Here is a 20,542-nt window from a genome sequence, read left to right as displayed (position 1 = left end):
TGGGGGCTTTCTTGCTTGTTCTGGAGGTTTCTTTCTGTTTGTTTGTGGGGGTTTGTTTTGTTTTTTGAGAAAGATGTTTGCTTCTTTCCCCAGCCAAAGCAGCGAGTGCCTTGTGAGAGGGAGAAGAGCCCAGCCTGGAGGCCTGGCTTTGGCTGGGGGACATCCATCAGCCTCATAACACCCAAACTTGGGGGGAAAAGAGCAAGCTTTGCAGAAAAGCTGGGATTTGGTGCCTTCCTGAGCTATGCGTGGGCCACTGAAGGGTGAAGCCCAGCAGAGGGCTAAACTCCCAACTGTTCATGGAGTTTTTCCCATTGTCTTTGCTGCCCCAGTTCCACTCCATCCCTGTGCCCTCCTCCATCTCCTGCCCAGCCCATGCCATCTGCTGTGGTGATTGTGTCAGGAGCTTGGCAGCTGTCTTCTCACTTAATTGTCCACATTTCTCAGCACGTGCTGCCTGCAGCAGATTGGAATGAGGGCTCTGCAGGCTGGTTTGGGGTGTCTGAGGAGGACAGAGGGTCCCCACACGAGGTGCAGAGCGGGGCACTTGCAGACTGTTCACTGGTTCTCTGGCTGGCATTCAGGTTCCTGCCCCTGTGACTCGAGTTTGGCCCTGGACATGCTTTTCAGTGTCTGTTTTATATCTGCAGGACTGCCTGGCTTGGCTCCTGTGCTGGCTGTGGAGACAGGCCCTCCCTCTGGAGGGTAATTTGGAGCAGGGGCTTGGATAAGCTGCTCTGAATCTGTTTTTCCTTTTGACTCTTTGGGGAGCTGACACAAAGGAGCTGCCATGTGAGGTTTTCCATGTTGGGAAGTGTGAATACCCCAAGCTCTGACTGCTGCTGTTCTGGGAGCCACAGCTTTCCTCCTGGGGCTGTGCAGGACCCTGGCACGAGCAGTGTGAAATTGTTTATGGCTAGGTGCTAAAACCTTTAGTAATGGGTGGGTGACATGGGGACATCCAGCATTCATCCCTTTCTGTAGAGACACAGATTCTCTACCTTCAAAATTGTTTAATCTGTTCTTCAGAATTAAACTTCCGACCCCTTGCCTTGTTTTGTGGTCAGAAGGAATTGTTGATTCTGCATCAAAGTGAACTTGAGAGGCCTTCAGGGGCAGCCAGCTCTTGGCACTCATCCATGAAGGGTTACAGCTGTTCAGCCAGTCCTGAGTTTCTCTTTTACCTTTGCCATGTCCTGGAAGCTCAAAATCCCAAAGCTCCTCTGAGTGTTCCTATAAATATTGAGCTTTTCTCAAGTGAGAGGAAAGTGTGGTCATTTTTAAATAAGCACCTGGCTGCACACCAAAGCCCTGCGCTCCCTGTGTGGCATTTCACTCTGTAACCCCCTCAACTGGTGTAAAGTATTTACCTAGGAAAGACAAGGGAGCAAAACAAAAAGCCTCTTGAGATAAAGTTGATAAGAAATTGCAGGGGAGGAGTTTACAAGAGGCTGTGAGGTCAGCTGGGCTGGATAGGCTGACAGGAGATGCAGAAGCACCAGACATGGGGAGTGTGGAAGGAAATCAGGTAAAAATGGTACAGGATCTTGTCAGGTTAAAAGCTAGGAACAGAGGAAGATCTGTTGGGTTTTGAAACTCACTTTGGGGTCATGAAGTTCATATTTTCCATGTGCTTGTGTTGATTCCTGTGCTGGGAAGAGCCTGGCAGGACACTGAGTGCTGCCTTGTTTACCTTTTTCCTCCAGAGTTACAGGGTTCATCTCCCAAACCCAAAACTTGAGGGTTCCTTTCTGGATGAAGAAACCACTACCAAAATGTTTTTGGGTCTGCAGCCTGTGTCCAAACTGTGCTGCTGCAGGATGTGAGATAGATTTTTTTGCAGGGCTGCCTCAGGAATGGTTCTTATCACAGCAGCCTGGCTGGGACACATGTTTACATTAGATAATAGGAGGAAATTCTTCCCTGTGGGCTGGGGGGGCCATGGCACAGGGTGCCCAGAGAAGCTGGGGCTGCTCCATGCCTGGAAGTGTTCAAGGCCAGGCTGGACAGGGCTTGGACCAACCTGGGACAGTGGAAAGTTCTTTAAGGTCCCTTCCAAACCAACCCATTCCATGATTCTATGAAGGAATATCAAGCCATTGTGCTTTCATCTGTTCTAGTATTTTTGGGGACTGGGGATCTCAGAAACAAAATTTTCCATTGATTTATTATGGCCTCCATCTGACAGCATGTGGTTGCAAGCAGGATGTAGTGCGGGCTGGATATATCTAGTAGGTGTGCAGCATGTCTCAGAGTCCATAGAAATATTTTTATCATAAGATTATTGTACTTTTATATTATTGATTGAAATACAACAGAATATGATATTACTGAAGACTTAGAGAGGAGGTATATATTCACCCCAAGGTTTCCCCCCTCCCTTTTTTTTAAATTAATAACTAAAAATAGGAACTTTTTTTGGATAAGCTGCTCTGAGTCTGTTTTCCTTTTGCCTCTACGGGGAGCTGACACAGAGGAGCTGCCATGTGAGGTTGCCACCCTCAGAGTAAACAGAGCTCTCTTTGCAACTTCTCCCTTTAGGACAGCGAGCTCCTGACGTTCAACATCTCCCGGCACCAGTCCTGGTGGAGTGAAAATGGCCCCGGCTGTGTGAGGAAGGAGGCTTCAATGTCTGGCATCAAGGGGCTGGATAACCATTCCTACGTCTCCGTCATCGGCTGTGCCCTGGAGTACCGCTACATCGAGGTCATGCACAGCTCCTTCCAGATCCTCATCGCGGTGAGTGCCTCCCCAGGGCAGCAGCTCCTCAGGAGATGCTGCTTTGCTTCTGTTCTTTCCCAGGCACAGAGTGTTTTCCGCTGCTTTTTGTACTGCCTGATTGCTGTAATTGTGTTTTGTTGGGTTGTTCTGCTGTTTTCTCGTGCGAAAAGTGCTGCTTGAAACGGTTGGGAATGGGTACCAGCAACCTGGTGCCTGAAGTAATGCATCTGTGCACCCACAGGGCTCTGAATCCCTGTTGGGCTGTGGGAATTCATGTTTTGACAAGGGCAGAGACCCTTCTGGAGGAGGGTCAAGAGAAAAAGTTTTGACAGCACAAGAGGAAATTGCGTCAAATTGCACTGGGGAAGTTTAGTTTGGATACTGGGGCAATTTCTGCACATAAAGGGTTGTAAAGCACTGGAACAGACTGCTCAGGGAAGAGGTGGAGCCACCACACCTGGAAGTGTTCAAAGAATGTGTGGATATAGCACTTGAGGACATGGTTTAGAGATGAACGTGGTGGTGGTGCTGGGTTGATGATTGACTTGATCTTAAAAGGCTTCTTCCAGCCTTAATTCCATGTTTCTGTGAAGGATTGCTCTTACTCCCCATGGCTCAGTGATGGGTGGTGGAGCACATACCTGCACATTGGTTGTGAACAATCTCCAGAAAATGAAATCAGCTTTTACAGGGCAGTAAGCATCTTCTTTTCCTTTGCTGATTCCCAAGATACATTCCCTAAATGTTTTCATCCACTGTTTCCTCATCACAACCTTCCTCAGGCTTTTGAAAGTACTGTGTGAAAATGCAGTGTCCTTAATGTTCACTGTTAATTGTTTCTCACTTTTCTGTGAACTTTACGGGAAAAAAAATCCGTTGTGCCCCTCACTTCAGTGCTGCTCTTGCATTTTGTAGCCCCCATCTCTAATCTCCTTTGGGTTGTTACTTTGGGGTTAATGGCTTTAAGTAAAAACATGAGCTGGGGAAGTATTCACATTTTGGCTTTCAGTTTTGGCTTAAAAAAGAAAGGCACCTCAGTTTAAATGCTGAAGGATAGCAGAGATTTTTCACGTTTCTGGAGTGCCAAGTACTTCTCTGCACGTTTTTGGTGCTGTCCTGACCCTGCATTTCCTATTAGCTGGGCTGGTCTGTGTGACCCAGGGAGCTGCAGGGAGCGGGGAGGGCTCAGGCCCCTTTCCTGCCATGTCACAGAGCAGAGGCAGAAGCTTCTGTTTCCTGACTTGGATGAGCTCCCTGGCACATGTGCTGGCTGCTAATGTTCCCTCAGTTCTCCTTCGGGCCAAATGATCTGCACGAATGTGTGTGAGGGCTGCTGCCATGCCCCTGTGTGAGGAAGGCAGACCTGTGTGCCCAGCAGAACACAGCCTGCTGTCTTTTAGAGGGGGCTTTCAGGTGGAACAGGATTGGTGCTGTACCTGAGTGTGGTGAAACAAGGGCAGACTTTGCAATCATCCCCTTTTCAAGCACAGAGCTTTCTCACTCTTAGCATCCTTCCTGAACTCCTGAGCTGGCACAGCCCCTCTGCCCTGGGCCAGAGGTTGAGCCAACAAATGATCCTGAGTTTGTTCGGAATAGATCTTCATTTTTTGGCAGCTTACTGCCTTAGGCACGTGGCCCTGGGCTAAGTGATCACTCTGATATATAGAATTCTGTCTCTGGCAGTGGCTTTTCCTTTGCTTCGTCCCAAAGGCACGTGACTATTATCTGTGCATCTGCAAAACATCACTAAGGGCCAGATGGAGAGACAGGAGGGAAATATAAGACAAAATAGGATTTAGGGAAATACTTTCTCTTTCTCCCTGAGATTTAAGGTGCAATAAATTTTTGAGTCCTAAACCCTGGAAATGGGGTTAAAATACTCATAGGCAAGAAACCCATATGGGCTGAGCTGTGCAGTGAACTAAATTTCTACTTGTCCTGTAATAAAAGCAGAGTATTGAATCCTCAGGTCTGTAACTGCTGCTGGTTCTGAAATGCTCATGTAATTTTGTCATGTAGTGGGAAGAATGGAGCTTTCCCCCTCTTCTTTGAGGTCAGGCAAAAAACAAGTCTTTCTCCCTCAGACCTTGCCTGAAAGCAGTCAGCAAATTCTCTCCCTTTTTGCTCTCTGAGGGTCAAACTCTTTGATCCCTGGCAGTATCTTTTTCTGTTCTCTTTATCTCACTTTGAGGCAGGTTTTATTACGGGCAGCTGTCCCCAGAGTGCTGGCAGGTACAGTGCTGCAGACAGGCAGGGACACAGATCAATAGCACAAAAACACAACCAGCAACTTGAAGGCTCAGGGGATGCAGCAAGACATGACCTCGTTCCCTCCTTGTCTGAGACCAGAATAGTCAGTTCCCTGTTAGGAAGGGCAAGGGACAGGCAGAATTTTGCTTTCAGTAGTTTGGTTTTGCTTTGTCTAATGCTTTTTAGAAGTTGTGGGGTGGGGGGCGTGTGTTCTCCTTGGTTTGGTTTACACCCCAGACACAGCACTGTGAAATCCATGCTGTTGAATATCAAATGCCCAACTGTGAGCACTTTATTTTATTTTTTTTTTTTTTCTGGAAGTTCCAATTCCTTGAGACTACTGAGGGACTGTGCTGCAGTGTTGTATACCTGGGGCAAGGCTCCCTGAACTCAGTCTTGCATGCCAAAGGAGAGGGAAAGCAAACCTGGACCCATCTGCTGAGCACAGTGTTGGCTGTCAGCTTGACTCCTGCTGATTATATCATCCTGCTCCTGGGCATACATTTGAGGATACATAAGGTCTCAGTCTGCTTTTGCTCAGAGCTTGTCTGTACTCCTTGAAGGCAAAAGCAATTCCTTTAATCTGGAATGCAATCAAACTTGGGCTTATTAGTCACCACACATGATACAAGTTGCTGTAGGGCTCAGTATGAAAATGTTTCTCAATGCTTTAGCACAAAACACATCTTAGGTAAAAGCTCATTGTGGCAACATCTAAAAGTCGTCCTGGTATAGAAATGAACTGTAAAGATAATCCTACAACCCAGGTAGGAAATGCAGCAGCAACTTCTTTGTCAAGATCTGCTTTGCTTTTCCTTAGCAAGGATTCATCTTGCATGTCCCCAGTTCGCCAGCCAGCAGGGAGAGGAGTGATTCCCAGCTCTGAAATACCTGGCATAGCTCTGGGCTCTCCATATGGTACTTCTGGGAGTGGGGAGGCTTGGGCTTTTCCTGAGGCTGCACTGAATGGGATAGAAATTGGAAGTGTCTTCCCAGGCGCCAGAACTCGCTGCCTGCCTGTCTGTTGTTTTCACTCAGACTGACAGGTTGGAAGGTTCCCAGGGAGGCAGCAAGGCAAGCCTTGACAGCAGATGTTATGTGAGAACCAGTGTGCAAGAGATGCCTTGCTCTTGGCAGAAGGTAGATTTTCAGTGGTTGTAATTGCATGCAAAGAGTAAAGAAGGTCAAGGAATTAAAGGATTTTGATTGCCTCTCTTTAGCTATCTGGTCACAATAGCTCTTTCACAAGCTGGATTTTTGTTTTCTCATAACAGACCTCCCCCTTCATTCTCCCTCTTGCACTGATGTCAGTGTGCACCTTCCATTGGCTCTATTAGAAGTGAAACCTAGAATGCATCTGCCTGAAAGAGGAGTCTTTGCACCAATTCTCTGTGGTGGAAAAAACAGTGGCAAGTTTGTCTATTGAGATAAGAGTTGGGGAATCTTCACTAGGACAGAGGTAGACTAAAGCTAAGATCTTACACAAGTTACAGTAACACCTCCTGATATTTGCCTTCCCATCCTTTGTGTATTTTGCATACTTGCAGCCAGCTGGTCCCTTTCTTCAGGTTTTTCCTCTAATTTACTCTTTCTGGCTCCAGCGCCTTCATTCGACGCTGCTGTTTGATGAACAGTTTTCAACTCTATTAAAAAGTTCACTTCAGAGGGCTGAGGGGCAGGGGGATGCTCAGACATATGTTTCCCCCATTCCCTTGGGGCACACTTGTCTCCTCCTGTCTTTCCCACTCTGTTTGCCTGCAGAGTGCTCGGGGCAGCCCAGCTCCCTCCTCTCCTGTGGGGCAGCGTGTGCATTCCCAGGCTGACACAGCACACCTGCCCTCAACATGTGTTCCTCATAAAAAGCTTAATCAGATCCTTCTGCAGCTTGGAGAAGCTGGTGCTGCGCATGCAGAACAAGCAGAGAAACAGCAGCAGAGGCTAAAGCCCTGGAACATTCTTTGGGGAATTAGAGCAGTGGCTTAGTGTCATTTTACATCGCTGACGTTTTCCCTCCTCTTCCACCTCCCTGATGTAATTTGCAAAGATCCAGGAATTATTGGTATTTCCCTGGGATACAGAGCTTAAACCTCTCCTTTGTATTGAAATCAGCAGCCAGGATGGCACTTAGAGCAAGGGTGAAATTATTTCCAATTGTTAGTTCTGTGAAGCTTCCTGTTGTGTGTTAATTGCTGATAAACTGGGTGATGTTTGGGGGTTTGACACATCGTTATCAAAGATGCAGGCAGAAGAGAATTTCAAGTGTTTCCTGGAGACTTCTCATGCCCCACTCCAGCAGACTCTTCCAGGGGAAAGACTGGACAATAGGAGCAGCTTATAATATTATATTGTTATATAATAATAATAAGGAGCTCCTCCTTAGCTGTATTTCATTCATAATTTATTCTGAAGGTGAGACATGGGGATTCCCATGAGTTCAGTTAATCCATGAGATTATTTAATTTGAGGTTATTTAATTACAGATAAATCCTTTGGAGTATTTAATTACAGTTTAGGTCAGCACATAAAAAACTGGAATTCATATTTATGTTGTGCATCTCTTCCCCCCTTGCCATTGAGACTCTCCTATTCTGGCCAGATCACAAGACAAAGCTTCTTTGAATAAAAAGTTCCACTAAATAAACAATTTTTTAAATTGATGAAACACATCTAAAGAAGGAATGGATTATAAAGTCAATAAAAAGGAAATTTTAAACACTAAGCAGATGATTTTGAAACAAAGCTGGGAGATGGAAGGAATCGAAAAAGAAAATGCTCTGCTCCAATGAAGCTGGGATTAGAGATTTAGGGAAGTTCACTTAATTCACTAGGTTTTGATTGGTTGGTTTGTTTTTCTGAATGCAAAAAAGTCACCTTAGTCATAAAGTGAAAAATGTATGGGGTGAGCAGAATGATTGTTGAGGGTTATGGAGCATTAATTTCTGTGCAAAACAAACTTCTCAAGTCACTCACATTGCTTGGTGCTTCTGAAGCATGAAAAATGTAGAGCTTTATCAGGTTTGCTGTGACAGTACAGCTGATAATTGCCCCTGACTCTGCTCATAAACTGGGCAGGTAAATCATTTTCATTGGTAATTCTATCCAGAGTTTCCTGACACAGGTACCACATGAGATTTGTGTTTATGTGTTATAGACTATAATTGCAGTGAGTGGATTTAGGGCTGGCACTTTGCATGGCTGTTAACCCAAAGTTCCTTCTCTGAGAGGTGATGGGAAATCTGGGGAGGGAGAAGACGTTTCTAGAGTTCCCTTGGAATCAGGGTGTGTATTCAGGGTGCATCTTTCCTGCCTGGATACTTGTGTGTGTGTGTAAATAGTGTAAATTTGACCTGAGGTAAGAGGCTGGATCTTGCAACTATAAAAATGCTCGAGCAAGTACAGAGGATGTGTGTGAGCACACTGAATTTGTTACTTGGGTTCAAATGCCTTCATGCTGGAGATCAGGATGTGCAGAGGGCTGGCTGGACATCTCCCGGGGTGCTGGGACGTGCAGGATGCGCTCTGTTTTTCCAAGAGCCCTGGGCCAGGTCCCGCAGCCCAGGGAGGAGCGGGCGGTTCCCGGGTTCAGCACCACGGCCAGAGCCCGGGCTGGGCAGAGCCCTTGGGCTGGGAAAGCTGCCCGAGACCATCGGGCTCCCCAGCACTGCCCAGCCCACCACCGAACCTGTCCCCAAGTGCCACATCTGCTTGTCTTTTAAATGCCTTCAGGGATGGTGACTCCGCCACTGCCCTGGGCAGCCTGTGTGAGGGTTGGATAATCCTTTTAATTATGAAATATTCCCCAACATCCAATCTAAGCCTCTCCTGGCACACCTTGAGGCCATTTCCTATTGTCTGCTTGTTTTTTGGGGAGAAGAAAGCCCTTACGTGGCTACAGGCTCCTTCCAGGGAGTCACAGGGGACATTAAGGTCCTTCCTCAGCCTCCTTTCCTCCTGAGCACCCTCAGCCATTCCTCATCAAACTTGTGCTCCAGACCCCTCCCCAGCTTTGCTGCTCTGACCTGCCCAAAAACTGCCACAAACTTCAGGGGGAAAAAAAAAACTCCAGGTTTTATTGCATTACATAGGAGAAAGAAAAAAATCTCTGATATTCTGTTTGGTTTTGATTTGTCTGCTTTAAACACTGATAGTTCTATTCTGAGACAATTCTGAAAGGCAGCAGGTACAATTATCTTGGCCATTGCATGTGGCCAGAGGATTTATGTTTCCCTGTGGCTCACAGGAGTTTATCCTGAGGCAGCCTTGGTTTCAGAAATGCCCAGCAGAGGAATGAGAGAGTCCCCAGAGCTCCCCTTCCTCCACTGAGGTTCTGGGATGTGCTCCCATAAGGCTCACCCAAGAGGAAAGGAGTGAGCTGCCTTCTCTTTCAGATGATTATAGAAAAATCTTCAAAGGAAAAGCAGGGTTTACTGATGCTACAAAAACATTCCATTTGCTCCCAACAAGGAGTGTTTTGTCAGGGAGAGCTGGAGAAACCACAAATATTGTAAAACTCCCCAGCAGAAATCTCATTATCCTGCCTTTTGTTTTCGGGCGTGATGTATTTTTCTGTCATATTGGAAATGAATGGACTCTACTTTTCAAGCCCTCCCATGCATCATTCTGTCTCCACTTGGAGTGAGTCACTGTGTGTTACAGGCTGACTCTTGTTCCCAGGAATTGAGTTCACAGTGGAAAACAATTATGCCTCACAATAACTTTACTAATGCAGTTACTGTCAACCAAGATCTCGCTAAGTGGGGTGTTATGTAAAGATGTGAAATGAAGGATGGAGAGGATATTTGATTAACAGGAAGAAGGCAAAGCAAAATAAGACCTGCTGCATCTGGAATGCCCACAGTACCAGGGGTTTGTTTTTCTGTTTAGGCTGAGGAACACCTTGATAGTGAGCCTGAAGGAGGCAGCTCTGATGCTTTAGAGCTTCTAGAAAATACTGAGTTACTAAAGATTTTGGTGTCTGAACATTTCTGCCACTGCAGCACCATTCTTATGCTTAACTAATTTTCTATCTCATCTGCATAAAAACTACTCACCTCTAATTGGTAATTTACGCCATATGACAGGAATGCTGAGCTGATGAGTTCTTGTCATAGAAATTCTGTGCATTGTTTGTCCCACAAGGCCCTCTCCTGTATCCCCAGCACTTCTTACAGAGGCTTAACTTAGCACAGTAGTTCCAGTTTCAACAAAGCCAACCCATCTTCTTGCCAATCATTCAAGCAACTGAAGGTGCTGCTCTGAAGGTGAGGATGGTTCTTATAAGTTTTCTTTCTGGAGCTTTGGGTGTGCTCCATCAGTGCCTTCCCTGACACCCACACCTGCCTCCCTCCCTACAGCAAATATGGCTTGGCTCCACAGTTGCAGAAATGCTGCCAACTGAGTGTAAATAGTGCCTGTTGAAGTCGTGCCCAGTGGGTTCTGACCAGGCTCACACTGGCTGATGCTAAAATGATTTATTCTCTCTCTTTTCCAGCTGGTGGGCTTTGTGTACGCCTGTTACGTGGTTAGTGTTTTTACAGAAGAAGAAGACAGCTGTAAGTATTTATCAACAGATCCCTTGCCAAAGGGTTTAGTAAATTTTATTTCTCGCTCAGATGTTTGTCTGTCAGGACTGAGCTGCCATCGGACTTCTTTCCATCTCTGCCTCTGTGTGTTACGGCACTAACTACCCCTCAAGGATCAGCTATTTTTGCCATGAGGGTTTTGTTCCCCATGTCACTCTGTGTTAGATGCTGTAATTCTGCTACACTTAGAGCACAAAAAGAGCTTGGTTTTGGCTTCTCAGCTGGACTAAGCCTTAGAGAAACTGGGCAGCTGCTTCTGTTCCCAAGCTCATACAGCCTGAGAATAATGGCTCTGAAATATTACTGCTGTGATTAAAAGCACCTACAACAAAGCTCTCAGCCCAGGGCTCAAGTGGGAGACCTGCAGAGTCTCATGTGCCACAAGCTGAGGATGAAGCAGATCATGAGAGTTCTTGCCAAGAAGCAATCTGACCACTTAAATTAAGAGCAGAGGAAGTGCTGTATTTGAATTACGAGAGGAAGGAGGCAGCTCCCTCGTGTTGGGTACACAAATCTCCTCAGTGACAGTCACTGTGTCAGGGTAAAGACCCACAGGGCTGTGGGACCTGTGCAGGTATCCAGCTGCTCCTGGATTGTTTTGTCCCTCTAAAATGCCCTTTGAGAGCAATGATTTAAGAGAAAAATGGATGCATAAAGTAAATGCAAAGTTGGATTTGTTTGGCAATGTGTTGGGTCTAGGCCAGATTGCTCTGGCAAAGGATCCCATCCAAAGGTTTTACATCCAAGTATCAATTATTTTAAGGCATTGATTAGGTTTGTGCAAATAGCTTTGTTGTTTTAAAGAGCAGCTGGCATGGAGGAGAGCTGGAAAACAACAGCTTTGAACTGAATATTTGAAAGTATGTGAAGAATGTGTTTTCACAGGAGTGCGAGGAGATGCATTACTTATCTGCCTTGTCCTTATGGTTTTTTCTTCCTTCCTTCCTGGCTGAACTCATTCTCCTGGTTTTATTGATCATTTCTTTAGAGCTTGGCAGTGCACTTAGAGAAGGTGCTACATTATAGTAATATTTTTTAAATTAGGCTATAGCTCTTGTATTAGCTAAATAGCTCCAGTTCTGAGCCCCTGCTGAATATTGTAAAGCAATAACTTGACAGAACTAATTTTTATAGTAGAGATCTGTTAGGAGAGGCAACAACATGGAAGGAAGCTTTATCTAGGAAACACAGAGCTGGTAATTTCAGGATATGTATTTTCTTCCCCACTAACAAATTCACTTTCCCTCCCAGTTTCCCAGCTTGGAGTTAAAATGCCAGCTTGAATAATTAACAATGACAAACCATCAATATTTCACACTCACAGGGGTAGATCCTTCCAGTGACCTGAATAAATTTGAGCTGCGTTTTAATTTTCTCTTCCATTTGTGGTTTCCTTTAAATGTTGCTTTGATATGCAGCATGAAGTAATTATAAGTGCAGAGGCACATTAATCAGGAAGCTCATGCTAACGTGATTTTCATGAGAAAACACAGCAGTAGGGACCTACTAATGCTGAATTGTGGGCAAGAATATTTTAGATGTGCTAATGCAATGCACTGAATCACAAGGAAGCACACTTAAGATTGTTTTTTTAAGTGTCTTGGATTTTGAGTGCCCTCATGCTTGTGTGTTCAGATGATAAGACTTGTGTTTGTTCAGGGTACTCAGTAGTTACTGAAAATTGCAGTTCTTTAAAGTTTCCCAATTTAGGTGTTCCACAACTGAGGCAATAAAGTTAATATCTTGGTTTTGTTTAAAATGGCAGTCTGTGCTGTTTTGATTTTAGAGTACTCAAACACTTTCAAAAGTGGCTGAGAAAAGGTAAAGTTTCACTGAAACTATTTGGGAATTATCCCCACAATTAACTTAGAACCTCTGCGGATTTCACCCATTTCCTGTTAGTTGTCCCAACATTGCAGTGTCAGCCTGAAGCTCTCCATCAAGATGGAATTTTTCAGAATCTGTTGTCCTTAGGTCTCTAGATATATTTTAAGAAGTTTGGATTTTTTTCACATCCAGTATATTAGTAATTATTTTTTCTATTATTTGACCAGCAAAAAACCTCAAACATCTTCAGCTTAAATTTAAAAAAATAGTGCCACCTTCAGGAAAGAAAAATAAACAGGCACTTAAATAGTTAATAAAACTCTCCAGTTATTTTTAAATGGCAGTTGGACAGGATGGTTTTCACACTCCCATACAAAATGTACTAACTTGGCAGCACAAAACGACCCAAAGTGGGTCAGTTTTAAAGGGTTTTGCAAGGCCTGTGAGGTCAGTGACAAATCACAGCACCTGACACCCTCCTGCCCTGGCTGTGCTGGCCAGCTCTGTGCTGCAGGCTTGGCCTGAAGTCCAGGGAGCTGAGACAGCCTTGGAAAATTCTTCCCTGGTTGCTGAGGGAATTGTCACTCGGAGCTGTCCCCGCCGAGTTGCGCTGCCCTCCCTGAGCCCTGCAGAAGGGAGGCATTGTTCCCTTTTGTGCACAATCAAAAGAAATCCACTTGGCAAGAGGAGATGCAAAAAATACCAGAGCTGGAGATAATGAGCTGGTTGCAGTTCTCCAGAGCTGCTGTTGTCTTGCAGGAAAGACAAGTGGGGCAAGAAAGTTCCCACTTTGCTGTGTGACCTTCACGGGGAGGGCTGTGCTGCCAACCTCTCCCTGGCATTGCTCAGGAGCTGTTCCCAGCTTCCTCCCCTCGCCTCTGGCTTTGTCTGCTCCTCTCACGTGCAGTCACAGCGTGGTGGCAATACCCAAGGGGCTTTTCTAGAGTCTTTGTTAGCTCTGCTTTAAGTTTTGTGTTAGCTGAAATCTCCTCTTTGGCACGCTTGCCCATCCCAGGAGATCCCAGGAATCCATACCTGAAAAAAATCACTTTTCTGTTCTTTCACTAATTTTTGTGTTTATGCCATGACATCCATCAAGCCTTCCTTTAATTTCCTTTCAACTTTCTGGCCATGTTTGTTTGTTTATTTGAGTTTTGATTTTTTTTCAGTTGATTTCATTGGTGGATTTGATCCATTTCCTCTCTACCATGTCAATGAAAAACCCACCAACCTTTTGTTCAAGCAGACATACCTGTAAGTATCATCAGTGCTAAGAGACTCCACGTGCTTCTTGGTTTCATGGCTCAAGGGTACCACAGCTTTGGGTGTTGCCCTCCTTGCAGGTTGATTTCTCCAGCAGGCTTTTCAGGCATGGAAGGAATGAACAAATGGACACCAGAAGGGGTGAAGCTGCCCTTTCTCAGCCCCAAAATAATTTTAAATGCTGTTGCCTCCAAGAACTGAGTCTTCCACATGTGGGGCAGCCCAAGAGTTTAGGTGAGAGCAGAAAGGGGAGTTGTCCACAGCAGCTTCTGTCGTACCAATACTGAAGGGCCACTGTTGAATTCCCATTTCTACCCTGAGGCACAAGATCACAATTTCACTCTGTCCACTTAAAAGCTGCTTCTTAATGAGACTCTCAAACACAAAGGCCAGTTCTGTGTGTTTAAAGCAGCAGTGAGGTTTGATTTTATATTCTTTAAATTGATCTGCAAGAGGCAGTTCAACACATGGAAGTTTTTTACAGCAGCTGCTGAGGGAGGCTGTTTTTCAGGAACAATGTTACCCGAGTCCTGCCAAAAAGAAGGATTGGAGGATGGTGGAAAAGAGTGGGGCTGAGGGAAGAAAAACTTCCCTGAGGTAGAGTGGAAGATGTGCCCCTCTAATTTCATAAGGACTTACTGCCCACTTTGTCACTGCAGCACAAGATCAGGAATACAAGTAATTTCTGCAAAGCCATTGAATTCCCTGTAACTTTGGGGGTTCTCTAGTGTTATTACAGGGGATGCTACAGGAGATTAAATATTGATTTCTCTCTCATTTTGTCACAGTGGGGTGGAATTTTTCATAGTGTGCAGAAGCTGTGCAGCTTTAAGCAGCTCCCTGATTTACTAGCTGGATGCAGCAGTGTGCTGAAGAAGCATCACATTTTTACAGTACAGGGTTTGGGCTGCTTTTTTCTTAAAATGACCAATTCTGCTAGTGAAAGAAGCTATCACTTCTAAATGAAGATTCCTATATTGGGAGTGTAATATGAAGAGAAGTTAGCAATGTAAAACTTTCTCCCAGGGCCTCAGTGAGAGGGGAAGCTGCTGCTCAAGTCCACAGATAATTTTGCTGTTCCTCCCTCCCATTCTTCAGCCCATCACTTCTCTGTTGATATTTTCTGCCAGCACAAAATAATATTTCTTTCAGGCTAACAGAAGGTGAAAACAGCTGCTGAGCTGTAGATAATGTGACCCTCTATAAATTTCAGCAGCCACCAAATAACAATTTTAGTTTATTTATTTCAGCCTATTGCCTCTTTCCCATGTGTGAATGGGAGTGAGGGAGGAAGAGGGGATAATTCATTCCCAGGTTATGGTGCCATGGAGTGGCACTGACTGCCAGGTGCTCTTGTCCAGCTGTGAAAATCTTGGAGTGATAACTTGAAGGCAGGTTGTTTGTTTTTTTTTTTTTAATATCCTCTTCAACAAGATGTGAAACAACAAATACATCCAACTTATTTGAAATTTAAGAAATGCTAAGGATCAGGAACACGGGGTTTCTGGTTTGAACTCCTCTTTGTTGATGGAAATGGTGAATGAAACCAAATTTATTTTACAACTGATGACTTGGAGCTGACTGCAAGCAGGAACTTTCATTTTAGGTTGGCATCACCCCCTTGGCCGCAGTCAGATGCATTTTCTGGGCTGCCACACTTCTCTAACAGGATCACTTTCCTTCATTCCCTAAAGGAATTATCCTATTCACTCCAGATTTACCTATCCTTTTCTGATGAGATCCCATTTTTTCCTCCCACTGTGCCCTTTTTTGCATTGTTCTCTAGTCTCTCTTCTTCATATCCCTGAATTTATGAGTTTTTAGAGATCTGAGACCCCACAGAACAATGACAGGAGTTGCTAAATTCAGTATTCAAACTGTGCACCCCATTCTGGCCTTCAGCTTCCAACCACAGCACTGACAGAAGTTCAGTATTTACCTTTGCCTCCTGCCAGGAGGAAAAAACACCTCCCCAAACTGTTCCTGATAATGTTTCCACACTATAATCCAGTGATGTCCCAGCTTTATCATAATGATCTCCCTGACCTCAGCTTTCAGCCTCCAGTCAGTGGAAAACCTCACAAATATTTCAAGTCAGGTGTTATTTTTCTCTTTAAAAAAGACACCAATAACAATCAATCATCATTTTGTACTGTTGTTTACAAAGGCAAGATTTAAGAGTGCTCATCTCAGTTCCTACCTTGAACACTCACACAGCAACAATAGTATTCTAAAAATAAAGTTATTTCTGTTTCAAGTTCCTCAACTGCTTGTGTTCCACATTTCGTAGACTCCAAGGGAGTTTGGTTGTGATATTTACTGCTTAAAGTCACAGCCTTAAGTAAAAGAGGCTCAAACTATCATGAAAAAAATTGTTCTGGAAGTTTTACTGCACAAAAGAATTGCTTGACTCGCTGCTGATTACCAATCAAGGCACCACACTAATTATTTAATAATAATCTATTAGCACTCTTGATTGAAGACATGTTAAAGTCTTCAGTGCCTGAGGTTCTGTGTCAAAGTACTTATCCAAAGGATAGTAAATCACTTCTGGAAAGACAAAGTTGCTCACCTGAGGCTAAAAGAGAGTATTTCCAGTGAGTTTTTAGGAAGAAAGAGTTCAACCCTTTCTCCTCCCTCAACTGAAGCACGAGCTCAGTTATACCTGCTGGCACCACTGCCCCCCCTTGTGCTGCACAGCTCAGGACCTCAGCTCTGGGTCGCTTTTCTTCTTGTTTCCTCATTTGTAGTAACAGAATTCTCATCACTTGAGGCAAAAAAGCATTTTTGCACCAATAGCTGGAAGTGCTGGCCAAGCCAGCTTCGACATTTCTCACTCAAGCTGTTCTCTCCAAGGCCCTGCACTACCTGCCAAGTACCCAGAGCATCCTGAGCATTTGTGAGCCCCTCCTGCCTGCTGAATCCTTTCAGTTTCCTGACATCACTCTCCAAATTTGTTTTGGAAAGCAGCACTGTGCAATCTCAATTATAAAGCAGAATAGCCTCAAAGTGTGATTTTGTACACAGGGTAGTGCTAAATCAAGAACCTGCTGGATGGCAGGAGGTGCTCTGTTTATTTAAAAGGTACAGGGACAAGCACTAGATCTTCCTGCCTTTTAAGATTGTGTTTGTAAGGCCAAGCAGTGAACTGCACCTTTGTGAGGCTCCAGCCCCTAAAGCTGATCTGGCATCACTTTAGGGGGCTTCAGAGCTTTAATTTGAGTTGTTGAGCCGGATTTTATGGACTTCCCTTCCCTCAGATCTACCAGTGGAAAGGGCCCTGTGTTAACACAGGGTGTGACTTTTATCAGATGGAGACCTCAGTATTGACAGGGCAGCCACAGGAGGCATTGGTTAATTGAGGGATCTGAGGCTCCAGTTGGCAATTTCTCACCTTAATGGTCCCTGATCAATCTTCTGTGGGCCACTGTCTGCTGGCCAGAGGCACGAAGCAGCTGTGAGCATGAAAGGACTTGTCCCCATACAACCATCATCCCTTACTGGCTTAAAGTGGGTTCTTCAATACACCAGTATTTACCAGCACACAAAAACCATTAAGTTAAAAAGTCAAAGTCCAAGACTGAGACACTGGGATAAAAAGGAGAAGGAGGAAAACTCCTTTAGGATTGTTTTCCCACCTATCTTCTCCAAACTTTGACAAGCAGAATAATTTACAGAGGAAACTTAAACAGGAAAAAATCCCACTTTGTTCTGAGGAGAGAAAAAACACAAAACAAAACACTTCTGCTTCTCTTTCTAGGTAGACTTTTTCCCAAACAAACAACATGAATTTGCAAACTCTTTTGATCATCCTGAAGCTGCATGTGTAAGAGGTGATGTTTCAGCCAAAAGCATTCACTCACCTTTACTGCTGGCTCCAAAAGTAGATCTGCTTATCCTGCTGCACCTACACCAAAAACACATCACTGCAACTTCAAGCAGCTTCTTTATCCTAAAGATGACCCTTAGCTTTTTAAGTTTCTAACCAAATTTTATGCAGCTCCAAATGCTGAAGATCCATAGATCTAACACTTGAGCCTAACTGCAGCATATTCAGGTCTGACACATGCATTGCATTCTTTCCAGACTTGAAGCCTACTTAACCACATTACTTGTGAGCTCTCAATTCTATTCCTCATCTGTAGTAAATCATATTTAAAAGTCCAGAAGAGGAAAGAAAAAATTGTCCTCATTATTTCCACACCATTTCTGCTGCATAAAGAAAGCCATTGAGTACTTGCTCCACACTCACAGCCTGCCTTCACCTTTTTTCCTCTTTTATAGGCCTGCGTAAGTGAAGAGGAGCCAGAGGATGGATAAACCTTGCACTCCACCAAAGGTGCTGCAGGAAACAGTCCCCTGGGGCCTGGATCTTTGGCAGAGGAAATGCAGGATGGTGAACTCCACTCCATTTTTTCGTTCCTTGTCTTCTTTTCAAACGCAATGAATGTACATCAAAGAATGGCCACGCAGTTGGTTTTTAATCCTCCAAGTGCCCTGACGAACCTTTCCTACCACAGTCTGCTGGTACTGGCCCAGAAATGGCACAGGCCTAAAGACCTCTGGCAGAACAAGTTCACCAAGAGCCTCTCTCAAGAGCTACAGTTGAAGCTGGAGCTGCTTCCTTGTGCCCTGGATCCAGAAGGAAGGAAGCACTGCGTAACACCCTGGGACATTTCATATTTTCTGTAGTTAGTTCCCTCCCTTTTTTCTGAACAGAGCCTAAATCCCCTAACACAACTTCATCTCCTCCCTGCCTGTATACAATGAGGTGGGGGCTCTTTACACTTGAGTTACTTAGGCATTGTTGGGTTCTAAGTTATAGGTGAGAACTTTTCCCTCCTTTGTCCCCACGCAGCCAGGACCCCTTGCTCGTTCTCTGTAGACATGGCAGTAGGCTTTTGTCCCGGAGCTCAGCCTCCTGTGGCCCGACTCCTGTAATGCTGAACAGCTGAAAACTACTGCAGCCATCAGCTCTCCACTCAGCATGCAGCTTCGCCCCGTTCCAGCCAGCCCAGCCATCCTTGGAGCAGCTGTAGCTTACTCTGGGTCTGCCCAGCTACACTAAATTAACCCTGGGGTGGCTGAATCCTGCTGCAGGCTCTGGAAAAGGCCAGTTCCTCATGGAGCAGAGGTGGGTTTGCACCTGCCTTCTTCACCTGGAGCCACACCTATTCCATGGTAACAGCCTGGTGGAAGAGCTTCGTTTATGACAGGCTTTTTGAGGGGAGGGAGAGGGCTGAAGGGGGAATGCAAGTGTAATTAAGTTGCATTAATGAGCTGCAGCAGTTGATTAAAAAGAAGAACAAAACCAAGTCAGCTTGGTTAGCTGTGTCTCCCAGCATGTGAAGTGTCAAAAGCAGAGGAGGAGCAGTTGTCAGCCAGCCCTGGCATTTTTGGGCTGATACTTCAAGTGCTGTTGTAATTCATTATTGTCTTGCCTAATTTGTTTGGTATTATGTGGCATTTTTTGAGAAATGCTCTTCAGAAGGGTCAAGCTTGAAGCCATGCTAGGGAGAAGTGTGAGGGAAGAATTAAAAACAAAAATAAAAACATTAAGTGCTAAATCAAAGACAGAATGATGCAGATTTTTTTTTTGTCTCATTCCACAGGGCCCAGGAAGCAAATTTCTCTTTTGTAAACCCAAATGCATAAGCACCGAGAGTATTTTTTGCTTCTGTGCAACTTCTATTCCAGATACTCAAACATCCTGAGTTCTGCTTGGGTGCAGCTGCAAGTAAAAATGGTGTTTTCTGTAGGGTGTCTTTTCCCTTCTTTTAGGCACCAAAATCCACAGCTTCTGACTGAGCAAAACAGACAACGAGTTTCATCCTAGTTTAATACCTCAAAGAAAAAAGCTCAACCCTGGCAGCTCTGCCTGACAAAGCACACCTACCTCCTTTATTAGTAATATTGTATCACTACCAAGTTAAAAAATACCAATGAAACACAAGCTAGTCTCCATTTTGAGATCACACACAGCCATGTGCACACACTTAGAATTCTTTCTCCACCTCTCCTTTATTCACTTTCTTTCTGGATCACACTCATGCCTGTCTGCCCAGCTGATGTTCCCTGGAGAGGTAGAAAAACAAAAAGGAGAAGAATACACATCCTCTATTCAATGAGATTTTCCCAGGAAGGTTTCCATTTTTTGGGGCTTTTCAAATTAATCTTTCCTTTTCTCATTAAGCACTGACTTCACACATTTTGGGTTTAATATGATTTCTTTTCCTCAGAGAGAGTATTATCAATCAGATACCAGCAGTCTTTGTCAGCCTTGTTTGGGAGCAATCAAAATTCAGCACAGGTGGTGGGAAAAGGACAGCTTCATCTCTGAATACCTGAAACATTTTACTGGTAGTTCCAGAAAGCAATTCCTCTAGATGGGCAGAGGAGGGAACTTTGGGAATTGAGATCTGCAGGTTTTTAACACTACACCTCTCCAACTGACCAAGCTCTGATGCCACTTTCACCAATTGAACTGAACAAAACCACTTGCCAAGCACTCTAAAGAGATAAAGCATCAAACTCTGCACTTGACAGCATTGCCCCTTGGCTTTCATATCCACTGGTAAAGATCAGTGAAATAAAAGTGTGATGACTGAGTCACTTCAGAACTACCACTCAATTGTTCATTGTAGCATAAAGCACTAATTAACAGAGGTAAAATAAACACCAAGCCCATGTTCAGGTAAGCCTATAACACACAGTATCAATGACTGCCATTAATCATAATTTTTAAAAAATGGATCTGAGAAGAGACAAAGCTACCAAGGGTCATACTCCACACTTAATTATCTCCTCCAGGTTTCATTAGCAGAGCCATTCCTCCTGAGAACCCCTCTCGTGGTCTGCTTGTGCTAGACTCCCTCTGAGTACCTCAAGGTGACAGAGTG

General features: G+C 44.6%; 1 protein-coding gene across 3 annotated transcripts in view; it reads left to right on the top strand.

The window, feature by feature from the left end:
* The window catches only part of NKAIN4 (sodium/potassium transporting ATPase interacting 4), a 50,762-nt gene extending 31,547 nt beyond the window's left edge, over window positions 1-19,215 (top strand). The window contains exons 4-8 of one of the 3 annotated variants that reach the window (XR_005628677.1): window positions 2,542-2,739; window positions 10,463-10,523; window positions 13,550-13,634; window positions 17,404-17,476; window positions 17,928-19,215. Coding sequence is in view for 1 of the 3 variants with exons in the window: in XM_039719368.1 (XP_039575302.1) it covers window positions 2,542-2,739; window positions 10,463-10,523; window positions 13,550-13,634; window positions 17,928-17,937 (354 nt within the window). In the remaining 2 variants the exon portion in view is untranslated. Of the gene's footprint in view, window positions 1-2,541; window positions 2,740-10,462; window positions 10,524-13,549; window positions 13,639-17,403; window positions 17,477-17,927 lie in introns of all 3 variants that reach the window. The other 2 variants (XR_005628676.1, XM_039719368.1) reach the window with 2 other exon arrangements.
* Window positions 19,216-20,542: the final 1,327 nt, after the last annotated feature.

Source organism: Passer montanus, unplaced genomic scaffold, assembly GCF_014805655.1.
Source record: "Passer montanus isolate IOZ18808 unplaced genomic scaffold, ASM1480565v1 scaffold41, whole genome shotgun sequence".
Lineage (NCBI taxonomy): Eukaryota > Metazoa > Chordata > Aves > Passeriformes > Passeridae > Passer > Passer montanus.
This window is presented reverse-complemented; position numbering and strand designations above follow the sequence as displayed.